Source organism: Herpailurus yagouaroundi, unplaced genomic scaffold (genome assembly GCF_014898765.1).
Source record: "Herpailurus yagouaroundi ecotype Mexico unplaced genomic scaffold, PumYag 159, whole genome shotgun sequence".
In the NCBI taxonomy this organism is placed as follows: Eukaryota; Metazoa; Chordata; class Mammalia; order Carnivora; family Felidae; genus Herpailurus; species Herpailurus yagouaroundi.
In genome coordinates this window covers 5,763,694-5,778,642 of record NW_024412400.1, presented here as the reverse complement: position 1 = coordinate 5,778,642, position 14,949 = coordinate 5,763,694, and the positions used below count along the sequence as shown (strand labels likewise).

At 45.9% G+C, this 14,949-nt stretch overlaps 1 protein-coding gene across 5 annotated transcripts in view; it reads right to left on the bottom strand.

Moving 5' to 3' along the window:
• ITGA9 (integrin subunit alpha 9) overlaps nucleotides 1–14,949 on the bottom strand; it is a 343,812-nt gene that overhangs the window by 145,143 nt on the left and 183,720 nt on the right. For all 5 annotated transcript variants that reach the window (XM_040479772.1, XM_040479774.1, XM_040479773.1 and 2 more), the window contains exon 17: nucleotides 2,075–2,225. In XM_040479772.1, the coding sequence (XP_040335706.1) occupies nucleotides 2,075–2,225 (151 nt within the window). The remainder of the gene's footprint in view (nucleotides 1–2,074; nucleotides 2,226–14,949) is intronic.

Below are 14,949 nucleotides of genomic sequence, written 5' to 3'. Positions count from 1 at the left end.
TGAAACCCCTGGTATATAGTGGGTGGTTAATCACTGCTGTGGCCCGTCCCCCAGACAGTTACAAGACTAAAGATAAAATCACTTGTTCAGGGCAATCTCTGTGAGAGACAGTCATCACAGTATTGTTTTTCAATTTTTTTTTAAAAAAATATTTATTTTAAGAGAGAAAGCACACAGGCACGCACACGAGCAGGGTTGGGGCAGAGAGAGAGGGAGACAGGGAGAGGGAGAGAGGGAATCCCAAGCAGGGTCCATGCTCAGCACAGAGCCTGACATGAGGCTCAATCTCACAAACTGTGAGATCGTGACCTGAGCCGAAATCAAGAGCCAGATGCTTAACAGACTGAGCCACCTAGGCGCCCCTCATCACAGCATTAAAGAGAATAAAACTAGAATGAAGTATCTACATAACAGGAATTTAAGGGTAATCCCATAGAATACTTTATGACAGAATATTATGTAGCCTCCATGCTAAAAAGAAACCTATGATGAAGGAAGTAAAGTGAGATGTAGGCAGTTATACAGTTTATGAAATAATACTACCAAATCCTATATACCGAAAGAGCGGGGCCAGCTCTCAACTTTGTAGCAGACAACAGACAGAACAAAGCTTTGTCACAAGGATGACTGTGTCTATAGGCAAAAATAAGCCAAGGTACTTGGGGAGACACAGCTCTTCCTAATTCTGAGGCCGGAGAGAAATTTCTCCGGTGGGTCCTAAGTGAGAGGAACCTGCGACATAATGACCCAAGTCACCAACCACATCCTTTCAGTTACCCCAGAGAGGAGTTTTACAGATCTGTCCTTGAGTCTGCCCCTTCCCCAAATCCACCCCCTACAAGACGATGGCACAGCACAGGAAATCCTATAAGAGACATTCTGTACGGAGCCAGAGATACTAGAACCCTAGAGATACTTGGTTCTCTCTTGACTGGGCTTACCCCAGGACAATTTTAGCTTACAGAGAATGGGACGTGTTCCCTTCTCATAGTCCTTCTTGATCGCTTTTGTGACCTTCCCAACCCTGGCGTTCCTAAAAGCTATGAGGCAGCAGAGATTTGTGATAACCTCTTGTAAAGTTCTTGGAGCCCCATCACTGCAGATCTCTCTATAGCCTTCAGGTGCCCCCTAAGCTGGGCAAGGTTGGTGTAATCCTGTCAAAACTGGTGAGCTTGCCAGGATCTGTGTCTGAACAGACGTTTCCCCATGGGCTTGAAGGCACGCTCAGTGCTCCTCTGTGGGCAGGGCACGACTGTTCCTCAGAAAGTGATTTTGGTTCTGTTTAACACAGATGTCAAGGTACTGCAGGTCCATGTTGTAAACACGTTGAAAAGTGACAAGATTTGCCTTCAAAACTGCTGTCAAGAGTTAGAGCAACCACTGGGAAGGGCGAGGTCTGTCTGAGCCCACTCATTCCTATTGCCTCCTGGTGACTCGTTCTTCTTTCTTCCCATAGGTGGTTCACTGAGTTGGATTACAGGACAGGAGAGAATACCAACTGCTTTTTCCTTTCTGAGTCACTCTACTTAAACTTCAATTCATTCAAGTACATTAGTTCATGCTGAAAAATTTACTCATTTCATGAAAGTAATTTAATTTCCTCAATTCACTCAAATATATTGTAAATAAACATGCCAAAGCTTAGGCTGACATACGTGACCCTTTCATGGAAACAGTCAAGTGCACCGGTGGTGATAACAGGCAGCGATTTGTCCTCATTTCTTATCTCGTTCCTTGCAACTACCGATGTACAACTGGAATTCTCTAGAACATGCGAGTGTTTGGAGAAGTGGTGAGACAAAACAGGAGGGGGAGGGTTCCACGAGACAAAATGGATGGGGGGCAGTGTTAGATATGGATATCGCTCCAGCACCCTGTAGGTATCTATGGTTTCTTCTTTGGCCGCACCAACGCACCTTCTAAGTCCAGGAGGAGGAAAAATCCCCAGAGTTCCAAATGATGCCCCACATAATGAAACAGGCTTTGCAGAACCACTGCATGTTCCAAGCTGTGATGAAAGTCAGAGAACGTACCAGACGGAACAAAGGCTCCCTTTCGGGGGTGCCTTCCTTACCTTCTGCCACATGTTGATAAAGAAGAGCTCGCGGGAAACATTGAAGGACACGTTGGCATCATAGGCGTCGTCCCCAAGGTTTGAGATGGAGACGTTTAGGGAGATATTCTTCACAGCTCCCAAAGCTAGGTATGGGGTTTTCTCATCCACACTGCAATGAGCAATAAACAGCAATGAATGCCCTGAAGCTTTCATAACATCATATGAGGCATCAGAGGGTAGCTGAGGGTTGGGGGCAGAAACTCCACTGGGGTCAGAAGTACAAGTTCCAGGAAACTCATTCACTGGCCATGCATTCGTGGGTAAGCAGTTAGCTCCCATGGACCTCAGTTTCCTCATCTAACAGCCTAACTTGCTAGGCTTTTCTGGGGCTCACATCAAACTCAGAAAATCATAAGACATTTAATACCCTGGACATGGAATTCGGTCATGTATTCATTCAAGTATTTTTGAGCACCTACTAAATGCCAATCACTACTACTGTATGTGCTAGAAGAAAGAACAGTGGACAGAGGTCTTGCCTTCGTGTGGCTTTAGGGAAACAGAAAACATGCACAATGTAGCAAACGTAGAGCATGGTCAGAACATGGAGAAAATTCACAGAGAGTATGAAGGGTGGAGAACATCAGACTGGAAGGGAGAGTGGGTTGTGATTTCAAATAGGGTAGTTGGGGAAGGCTCACTGGTGAGGTGACCTCTGAGTAGAAACCTGAAGGCATAAAAGGAGCAAGATACATAGACATCTGGGAACTAGCAAGGGAAAGTCAGGCCTGGCACGTTCAAGACATGCCAAGGAGGCCAGAGTGGCTAAGAGGAGTGAGCAAAGGGGTGTGGGGAAGGAAACGGGCTCAGAGAGATGAAGGGAGTGGGGGCAGGTAGAGCATATAGGGCACTGTGGGACCGTCACAAGGACCTTGGTTTGACTCTGAGAGGAAGCTCCTGCAGGGCTCTGAGCAGAGGAGTGGTGTGACCCGACTTCCACATTTGAAGGCTCACACTGGCTGTGATGTGAACGGTCCATGGAGTATGTGGTCAGGGGTGAGCAGGGAGCCTGGTTAGGAAGCTCTCACAATAAACCAGGTGGCAGCTCAGACCACAGTGGTAGAAGCTGAGGTTGTGAGAAGAGGTCGTGTCCTGGATGTGTTTCCATGGTTATGGCCAACAGACTGTGCTCACAGATTGATTGGATGAGGGGTATTAGGGAAAGAGAGGCGCCGAGGATGGCTGCAAGGATTTTAGGTTCAACACGTGGAAGGGAAGAACTGTCATTCATTGACATGGGAAAGGCCATAGGTGTAGAAGGTTCGGCAGAAAAAATCCAAAATGACCATTGGATCTTTAAGAAGAGGTGTTGGACAGCTGGATGCATACATCTAGAAGGAGGGTCTAGGCCGGGGATACACATTTGGGATGGACTGGATACGATCACTGGGGAATGAGTGTAGACAGAGAAGAGGTCTCACACGTGGGAACTGCAGATGGGGAGGAGCCACCAAGGTGAAGAAAAAGCATGACAAGGGAGGTAGGAGGAAAAGCAAGAGAGATGGTCTCTCTGTGGCCACAGAAGACATGTTTTGGCTGTTTCGTCAAATGTTGGCAGATAGGCCAAAATAACATGAAGAAGTAGGATTGTCCACCGGAATTAGCCACCTGAAGCTCACTGGTGATCTCAGTAAGAGCTGCTTGAGTGGAGTGATAGGGATGGAAGCCTGGAATTGGCTTAAGTGTCGGGATAGCCGAACAGATGGAAACAGTGAGAATACTCAACCATTTGGAGTTGGTTTCCTGTAATGGGGAGCAGAGCAATGGGATGAGGGCTGGGGGTGGGGAGTGGGCGCAAGGGAATCGTCATCTTTTTCAAGATGGAAACTATGGTCGCACATTTGCACGATAAAGGGAAGGGACACACCACAGAGGGGACAGTTGCTGGATGGCCTGGTGAACAAACGGAGGGGCTGGGACCAGATGGGACCAGGTGAGAAACCAGCCCATGGCACAGATGCGTTAGTAGACGGGTGTTAGAAACAAAGTGGAGGCTCCTTTGTGATTACGTCCATTTTGCACGGAAACAGAAGTAGAGTCAAAGACTGAGAAGGGAGAGGAGGAGGAGGGAATGTTTGAGGGGCGAAGAGGAGGGGGGAAATGGCAGCCCTGGCAAGTGGGGGAGCGAGTGGGCCGTCGATGGGACAAGGGGACGAGGACAATACGAAGTGGCGGACTATCATGTGATGCGCACTGTGGACAAAGTAAATTCACCCCGGTAGCCAATCTCTGGCCAACCACTTAAGGGATGATGTGATTAAGCTCACGCGGGTTCGTGTAATGGACAGTTGGTATTTTGGGCTGCTCAGCAAAATAATAATAACAATAATAAATAATAATATAAATGTATGACTTAATAATACAAAATACAATATAAAATAATAATAATTAAATGACACCTTCCTGTGTGGGAGGAATCTCAAGATAGATGGGAAGGGCACATCAGAAGAAAAGGGGCAGTCCCTCCCATTCTCCCCCTCTTGATAGCTAAAGTGTGGGCACCTGACCGTATGCAGTCATGTGGCCTCAGTTTGCGCAGATGCTCCCAGCCAGGGCCAGGAATTTTGAGGGGTTCTTCAAGACAGCCACCAGGGCCCTCTGAGATCATCTGAGGTGGCTCCTGAGATGTTGAGGTGGCATCCTGAGCTAAGCCTTATCTCCCCTGTTTCCTGTCCCCATTGGTTCTGCAGGCTTCCTGCCTATGCTCCGAACTGGCCCATAGCCTTCCAATAAATTCCTTTTCTGCATAACCAGCACATGTTTATTGTTGTTTGTAAGCATTAATATGGTGAATATAGCATGAAGGAGAAGAGAAAGATCCAAAATCTCAGTAGGCTATAATACTTTGAAGTACAGACTTTTGTGGAGAGCAATCCTCATTACCCAGCCATGAGGACAAGGCCTCACTTTCCTGCATCAGCAAGAATTAACATGTGCACCGAGAGATCTGATGGCCTTGCTTTTGGAAGCACGAGCTTTAAGGATCCAAACAAGATGTGGAAAATTAACTCGGAAAAAAAGCTTCAAATTCTTGAGTGGCCTCCAATAAATTAAGACCCTGACCTGAAGCTATTGCAGCAAGGATTTATTATTGTTGGCCATTTTCATTTTTGACGATTGATGGGTTATTTCTGTCCTCCTGTTTGCTTTTGTGAGATTACAGAAGTAATCCTCAGGCCTTGAGGAGTTATGAGGGACTGATAAGCTTGCTTTCTCTCGAGAAGGAATTGCATACGCACTCACAGGTAGCCCAGTCGCCTCAGAAAGTAGCCAGTTTCCAAATGGAACACAGAGAAACAATATAGAAAAGCACAGGACCGTGGGGGCAAGGAGCTGCCTCCTCGTTCCCATTTTGTTGTTTGTGATCAGCCTCCTTTCCTCACGTGTAAATGGCAAGAGATCAGGCCTGGGATGTCTCACCTTCTCCAGCCCCCGGAGCCTGGGCCTCTGTCACTTAATCAGGCGAGCAAGGTTGTCCCTGGGCTTCCAGTCAAGTGATTCTAACATGGCTCCATGATGAAGGGAAGCCAGGCGCCTTCCAGGGTGGAATGTGAACTCAGACTTCTTTAAAAAGGGGAGCCTGAAAGCTGGTTTTGCTCTTTCTCCACAGCTGAAAACCTATGTATAAAATAGTACGTCTCTGCTTCCAAAACTATTCTTAGAAATGAAATGAAATGAAATGTAATTTGCCTGGTGTTGGGTGCTTTGAAACATGTCAACTTTCTGAAACCTTACAACGCTGCGAGCGAGTGGTTCCTGACGTTAGTCCCATTTTTAGAAGTGAGGAAATTGAGAAGCAGAGATAGAGGCTGGCCGAGGAGCTGTGCTGGGCTTTGAACACAGCACCTCCTAGGCCTTCAAAGCCCACCCCCCTCCACTGCAAGCCCCTTCTGATCTCTCTCCTGGGGGAGAATAAATCTCCCTATTACAAACCCCTCCAGCCCATGTGCTCTGTCAGTCCTTCACAGCACTTACCAAGGTTGGGATGACATATTTATTTGTGTGGCTATTTGATTAAGAAATCTCTCTTCCCAATTAAAATCTAAGCCCCAGAAGGCAAGGACCCTGGTCTGGTTTTGGTCATCAGTGAAGTCCTCGAGACTCAAGACTTGTGCCTGGCACATAGCAGGTGTCCAGTGAACCCTTATGGAATTGATGAATGAATGGAAATGCCCAACGTTCCCACAAGAGCTCAACAGCTCAATCTTTGTATTTTACAGTTGAAGATGAGCCCCCCTACCCCAAAGGGGAACCCACTTTGGTCAAGGTCACAGAGCCATGCAGTGGCTGAGCTAGCACTAATGCCCAGTTCCCTTTGACATGAAGGTTGTCTGAGCCACAGCTCTTACATAAAGTCCATCTCAGTCGGGAAGGGCTTTGGCAAGAAATGGCTTTTGATGGCGTCTAACAAGGACAGAACTCCATGCAGACCAATCCCTTTGACAGGACTGAAGGAGTAAGACAATCGAGCACAGGGTTTTTGCCAAACATCCCATGGGTGCTTAGTTACTAAAGAACCACCCTTCTTATTTTCAGGAAATCTTATTCCCTGAGAAATTTTCCCATGAATTCTAATTTGCTTCTGCAGTCTTTTACATGAGTCATATCACTTTGTACACCAATCACTGGTGTATTCTTATGTGGAAAGTGTTACTAATAATAGTCAACATATGACACAAATCGTACAGTTTCTATAAAGCTTATCTTACAGCCCAATGGAAATATGCTGCTCATCTCTTATAAAAAATAACATATGTAACTGCTCTAATACATCTTGCAGCACCTTGGGCTTATATTTAAGTTTAGCATTGATTTGATGTTACTGCTGCCATCTCGGCAGCTGTGTGGTGCCCAAGAGTCACTGTGGAACCTGTTCTCTGACCTCACTCATCACCATACGGTAAGAGTGAGTGCCACACGACGCTTAATCCCAAGATCTTGAGTTTGAGTCCCATGTTGGGCATGGAGCCTACTTAAAAAAAAAAAATAAGAGTGCATCCCATTCCGAATTCCTTATTGGGTAAATGCAATGCATTTCCATATCAGTCATCATATACTGAATGACTAAGGCCACTGAGGTAAATGCCTTCCCCTCTACCATCAAGCAAACAATTTTATGCAAGTAATTTTTTGAGAAGGTGCTAAGGGAAGAAACCAAAGTAGCTTAAGGGTGTTTAATTATTAATTATCCACTGTATCATTTTGGATTTTCCTTAAGTCTTAAAGATAAAAGCTGTGACCTTATTTAAATATTTGTGGTTATAATCTACCTTCCATAAAATGCCTTACATAAAATGTAGTACTTTCATTTTCTTTTACTGCTAGCTTCAATCTAGCCTGAGTAAAGGATGTTAATGTGGGAGTTAATCAAGTGCATTCTAGTCAACTGCACTTAAGTTTTAAAAACCTGTTACATCATTACCCTTACTGATCATGTACTTGCCACCCACAGCTATACTTAATAATGACAACCAGGATAATAGTATAGGGCAGCCAAGTCCATCCATTTTTAATTCCTGCCTTCACTCTTTCATCCACTTCCCTCCCTCCCTTTCTTCTAACCATCCATCCATCCATCTGTCCATCCATCCATCCACCCACAATTTTTTTTAAGACTATATTCTCAACATAGGCATCAGGGTACAGGTCCCAGACCCCAAGGAGTTCTCAGTCTAATAGAGGGGACAAACACATAAGACATGAGTTAACATCAACACGTGTGAAGTGCTGACCCAAAAACCTTCCTAGGAGGTCCCCTATGCGATGAGAGTACAAAGAAGGGATTCTTCAGGTCAGTGAGGGGAGGGGAGGGGAGGGGAGGGGAGGGTGGGGGTATTTGGCAAAGTATTACTGAGGAGGCAAACGAACCATGAGTCCTACAGCAATGGCAAGACAGCTCTTCCAACAAAACTGTTGCTAAGCTTGATTGTAGACACACACACATGCGCGCACACGCACACACACACACGGAATCCTTAGTTTTCCACTCATGGAAATCATATTAAGAAGGGCATTGTGAAGCAGATCATATTCTCCCATAGGAGAAATGTCAAAACTGGGGGCAGCATTCCTGAGTAAGGATTCAGAGTCCAACAAATCACAGATATCCTCAACAATGTGTCATAAAAGCACGGATATAAATTATAGCCACTGCAACTTATAATCACAGACAATGCTTCCTATTCTTTCAAATGGGTAGACATCATAAAATCAGAAATGGAATTTGACAGCTGGATGGGGACTTGCTTGAGTCATCATTTTGCAGAGAGTCCAGAGAGTGAACCACGTCCCTGCGGCCACTCAGCAGACAGCGGCGAAGCCAGGCAGCCCTCCCAACTCCCGTGGGAGGTCTGGTGTTCCTCCCTGTGTTCTCAGTGCTCCTAAAGTAGAGTAAAATGTGATTAAACAGACTAAGATTCACATGAAGCTTCTTTGGCTATGATAACATGAGCAATGAAATTGTGTTTGCCTTGTTGGCATCTAGAATATTTAGACTCTCGGGAGGTATCATCTCTTTACAAAAGCTCTCCGAGGTGCTTAGTTTCCTCTAGACAGTGTCCTTGAAATTGGAAATGATTGTGGATGCCTTTAGCAGCTCCTGTGGGCAACCTCCTCCTTGGCACTTTGTTGACAACTATCAAGAGGTTTTCAACTATAAGTGCTTAACATCACAAACGTGAAAAAACCATAAAGCCGCTGGTGTGGGTTTTTTTGCTCATCTGAAGTCTTCCTAGAAGGGATATGTGCAAAAGTACCAGACAAATTGATTACGACGTGAAGGACATATACCACAAAGCTGAGAAGATGAGTCATGCCAAAGATACAGGTGCAGAATAAGGTGCAAAAAAAAAAAAATATTCCAAGTAAAGGAATCACTGTAGGACTGTAGTTACCATAAGACATTCCTGAGAGAGGTAGGTATTGAGCCACGTCTTAAAGGATGAGGAGCACATGGAAACAGGAAGTAGATTTCAGACATAGAAGGAAATAAATAACAGATAAAAGGATGGACGTGACTCTGAAATAATATGGAAAGGAGCAAGAAAAGGGCATCCTTAACAGTAAGGTAAGTGAGAAGCACGTAGGATATAGACGAGGCATCCAGAGTCCCATGAATCTCGAATGTCACAGTTTGGGGTTGATCTTCTAGGCCAGTGAACCTAATCATGTAATCTTGAGTCACCAGTGTCAGGTAGTGCCGTAAGTAATTAATTAACAAATAATAGGGCACCAAGGTGAAAGTATTGTAGCCTATTGGCTATGGGTGGTTCTCCCCTTGTCCCTGGGGTCTCACCACTGTGGCCTGCATAGACTGCAATTCCATCTGCCAGCCTCCCCATCTTTTGCTGGAGGACTTTCCTCTGCAGGCTGGCAGAGTGCCAAAGAATAGGGTCCCTAAAGGCCCATAGCAGCTCTCGACCAATGACTGATGGCGGCCGGTGTGCAATGACCTCAGCCCCCTTGCCTACTGGGTGCGACAACTCCAAAGTACGTGTTCCAAGCCTGTGCTGTCCCCCATGGTAGCCACTGGTCACATGTGGCTTCTGAGCACTTGAAATGCAGCAGCTCTGAATCAGGTGTAAAACTCACATCAGATTTCTAAGACTTAGCACAATAAAATAAAGAAAAGGATGTAAAGAACTTAACGGTTATTTTCATATTAATTACAAGCTTAAATGATTTTTTAAATATGTTAAATAACATTTTTTTTCCATGCATTTGTTTCACTTGAATTTTTCAGTGTGGCTGCCAGAAAATTCTACATTGCATAGGTGGCCTGCATTCTGTCTCTACTGGTCAGGACTGTTCCAGACTTTCAGTAAATTCTGTGTATTTTACTTTCAACCGTATGGTTGGTTTATGATTTATCCTCGGTGGTACATATTTGTTCATGTTACTTGTCAAGTAGAGGTTTGGGGAAAATAAAGTACACGGGGAAAAATAAAATTCTCAAAAAAATAAAATTGATGATATTTAGCTCCTAAAATTCACTTGCTTATAAAATGCTGTTAATAAATACTATGAAATGTCAAAAAAGAAAAAGCTTTCCAGCACGTGTGCTTTTTTTCCCCCCACAGAGTAATTTTGTGGGCTGCCCACCGTTGTCCACTGTGCCTTTCTGGTTACGTGTCACTTGGTGGGAGAAAAAGAAGCCAGCACGTGGACCTCAGCAATCAGGAATGTCTTAGCCTGACTCTGTCAGAAGCAGACCCTGACGCAAGTCTGAGAAGGAGTCACTTATTCCTGAGGTGGTCCCCAACAACACCGGTAGGGACAAGACGGACTGAGACGTGCAGGGACAGGCCACCAAAAATGGGCGTGACATCAAGTCCGTCACCTCTGTGGGCACCGGCAGCTTCGTCTTGCCGGGGTTTCTGGGGACTTACAGAATATGCGCCTCAGAAGATCCCAACTGCGAGGGGAGGGAGGTATTTGCATGTGACTCCGGTCAGCCACTGGTCAGAGGCTGCTGCTGGGGGGGACGGTCCGTCCCCAGCGCCTCGGCCTGCTACCTGGCGGGCAGAGCAGGCCAACACGCGGTGGCAAGAGCTGTTACGCAGGGCCTGCTGGGGGGTCTTCTCCAGCTTTAGGGGTGGAAGCGTGACCCAGCGATCTGTCGCTGGCAGATCAGCTCAGTTGATCCTCTCTGCCCTGCAAGTCTGGAAGGGACACAAGGCCTGGAGAAACCCCAGCCCACCCCTTGCAATACCTCCTGCTCACTTCCCTTCTGGAGCAACTGTCAGGAGGATCCATCTCAGGTGCCTGAGTCTCCACTGTGGCTCCAGCCCACTCAGGCCTCAGTCCTGCCGAACGTGGTATGGGTGAACGAACACACCCGTTCCCCGGGCTGGCCGCCGGTGGGTTACAGCAGGGGCACCGGACTAGTCGTCCGTGACTGGCAACTGCTCTTAAGGGTAAACACGCCGATTCTCTAAAGGTTGTTAACTGTTCTGAATACTGCCCCTGCCCCAAACCAGTGCACATTAAAGTAAGACAAAAGGACACCACCCTTGCTAAATCTGAGGGGTATATATTCCGGAGCTAACTTAGTGCAATCACTTTGGAAAGAATGACCCGCGATCAATCCGAGAAGGTCTAGACGACAACAAACGTAAGTTTCTGAGCCCATCTCTGCAGGCGTGTGCTCTGTAAGGGACCTCCCTCAGCGTCCCAGCCTGGGGAGCCAGACGCTGATTCTGCCAAGGCCCAATACTGGTGGTCACGGCATTTTGCCCCAGAATGTCATTACGGTGTTCATGCCTCAGCCTCTGTTCACCTTTAGGGGCTGAGACCTGTCACAGTCAAGCCTACTGCTGCTTCTGAGGGTGATTCCAAAGCCCCCCTGAATTCGTTAACACAAGCGTTTGCATTCAAAGAGCCAGACCCGAGGCCTCTCCTCTGTGATACCAGACTCTTGATCCCTCTCTCTCAGCCTGTAGTAAGTTGGAGAAGCCACTCTTTCCCCGAGATGGTCATTCTCATGTGACAGCACTCCGGGTAAGGAAATCCCGAAGTACAGCAAGGGACTACAAAGGACTCAATCCTCATGCCATGTTCCAGCATCAGCTCTGAAACTCCTCTTTCCTACAGGGATAGGAAATCATTTTGTCTTGCTGGCTTACTTTAGTCAGTGACTGCCTATTACTTAGTTTTCCTGTAGATCTCATTGATAAGTTATTTAGAATTCAAATACCAATTTTCACTGCTGTGAAAAATCACGACAGTTTCCGGATTTATAAGGTTCTAGCTATTAAGGCAAATATTCAGGAATTTATTTTACCTAACCAAGAGCACCCAAAAAAAAAAAAAAAAAAAAAAAAAAAAAAGCTGCTTCTCTGGGTAAAAATATTTTTTGCAAAAAAATAAAAAAACAAAAAATCACCAAGAACTATCCAAAGTATATTGTATCCAAAAGGCACAATTCTAAATATGGCTAATAAACCAAATCTAACCTTGCATTACATTTTCATATACTCTAGAATGCTAGGAGTTGTTACCTCTGCCTGATTATTAGTCTTATCCTGTGGTGACCCCAGAGCTGGCCCCACAGAAACCCAGGCCTCCAGCCACCTCCTGTGGTTTACGGCCTCGTACCTGAACCACCTGCTCCAACCCGTTTGATGCTCCTCATGCCGGCTTGCTCAAGACCCTCTCATTTCACAGCCTATGACGCATTTTGCTTTAAAACTCCGCGCCACATCTGGGAGCAGCCTGCTGCTCAGATGTCCGTGCCCTACCCCTGCCACCACTCAGCCCCTCCTCCAGCTGTCCTGCCTTTGGTCCCCCTGGACACACACCACAGGCTTCAGCTGACTCCCTTGGCTGATGTGCTCACACGGCTTGTCCCAGACCCCTACCAAGGCCTGTCTGGACACGTGTCTGCTTCCATACACACTTCAAAAATATATAAATGGCAACCGTCTACCTTCATTTCTCCTTTGGTTTTAAATCCGTAACTTTAAGTAGCTTTAACAGTCATATTGTTTATACTCTCAAATGCTGCCTCAACCCGATAATGCTATCCTTAAGCAGAACGCACTGGATGGTTGGATGTAGGTTTTAAACTTCTCCAAAAATGGGTTATCACGCCATATAGTTTGAGACGTGCCTCACATCTCACCAGGCTTTATAAATCCCTTCTAATCATGCAAAACAGATCCATATGGTTATTAGCTCCGGAGAGAGATCATGAGGCACCTCGGGAAGGCACGTCAATTAAAGTTCACAGGGGGTCACCAAAATGATTCCTGGGACTGAGTTTCTGGTTTGAAAACCACTTATATGAAGCCAGAAACACCTCTGTCTCCCTCAAATGTACCCACCCGGGCCAGTTTTATGCTCATAAAGTGAGAAAAAAGCATATACTAACGTGATGTGAACCAAAATAGTGGTTTCCCTAGCAGCATTCAGATAACGAACATAAATTCAGATAATGAACGGTATTTAAAAAAAAAAATAGCATGCCTATATCCTCACTGACTTTGCTAGCATCAATGTGGCCCCAGATCTGGCTCATTTAAGAACTCAGGTAGCGGTAGAATCAGCATTTGCTTTAATGGTGGTTCTTGCTCCAAGAAGGCAAACATGAGAAGCCAGAGGGTCCGCCCTCCCCCGGCCCCATCTGTCTAACTGTGAAAAGAACTGCTAGTTCTCAGCTCACAGAGGAATTCAAATCCTCATCAGCCTTTACTTTAGTAGTTTCTGGAATCACTAAATCTTAGGACATCTGGAACAAATCAGGTCCACTCACTGTAACAACTGGATTAAGGACAAAGAATACTCGGGTGGGTGGGGGGAGGGCGCAAAGGAATTCCCCAAATCTGCAGGCCGCTCAGAGGTCTGATGTCATAAGACAGGATGGCGGGCAGCGAAGTAGGACCCGACCGGGCAATGGCACGGTGCCACCCTCTACCCCACATACGCCGTTTCTTCAACCTGACCGCCACATACTCAGAATGTAAGAAGCTAATGCGTATTTCACAGAAGCTGGCAGGCCAGATAACTCAAGAGAACCCAAGTCAGCAGGGCCACTGTGGTCCCTTGACAAGTAAGTCTGTCGTGGCTGTAATTTCTCCTTGCTTCGAGCCCAAGAAGCAAATGGGAGACATAAATGGTCACAGACAATAAAACGTGTTGACATTACAAGCCTCCCTGGATTCGGAACCGTTCTTCCTGTGAGGTGAGCAGCCATAGGAACAAGGAGAAAACAGCTCTGCCCACCTGGATCTCCCTGAAGCTAGAAACAAGAATACACATAGCAGATTCAGCACGTCCAACAACCACGAATGTGCCCCTCTGTCCACAACGTAGCTGCCATGTTCACCCCAAGCTCAGTTTCTCTGCTGTGGGCCTGAGGCACTAGTTTCCTTGAGCTCATCAAAGGTCTGACGGGACGTTACCTGTGCCTTTAATGACCCAAGAACAAGGAATGGATGTTTACGACAATAGCTTTCTGATGAAGTCCCCGTTGTGAGTATTACACTAAAAATCTCTCTACTCCAGTGGGCAAGGCAAAAATATTTGCTTCTCTAGTATGTATCTTTTCCTCTAATCAGGAAAAACTTCTGAACCGGGGTTTTTATGGCACCAGATGCTCTTGGTGGTCTACTGAAATGAATGGTCCCCTTATCAAAGTAATGTTTTAAAAATGCATAAAATGAAAAATCAGATTACAAAGAAACCAATCATACAAAAATATGATAATTATATTTTAAGATGTGTGGTTTAGCAATATGTGTTTTGTTTTGTTTTGTTTTGTTTTAACAACATTAAGTAATAAGATTTGGCGGTGGGTCTAGTAACCACCGTAACCTTGAAGTAGGGGTGACGGTAAGTGATATTTTGAAATATCTTCGACATTGTAAGTTGATAGGAAAACATCAGTGATTTCTATGTGTGACAGTCACAGGTCCTGCTAGTATTCCTATGCTTTGGGGTCTATGTTCATAATCGAATAAAATGCTGCATTTCAGCTTGGAGCTAGTGAAAATAAAGATCTGATTGTTTTCCTCTTCAAGTTCACAGACCCCACGGACTCTATGCATAGGTCACTAAGGGGATGTGAACCCAGGCTAGAGCCTCTGTCCTGTGGGCAGGTGGGGGGGGGGGACTGGTTTAATGATGGGAAGGAGAGGCCACACTGGGGGAGTGAGGAGAGACAAGAACGACATTTTTGAAGGATGGACAATAAGATATTTGCAGCTGCTGTGGATTTCTTTCACCTCAATTCCACTGTCCCTGGACTAACAATGAACCTGGGGAGGCTGGCGGGGAGGTCCACAAGTGAGAACCTTCTCCTTGGCTTAGAAGGTTAAATTGTTTGTGTTTTTCCA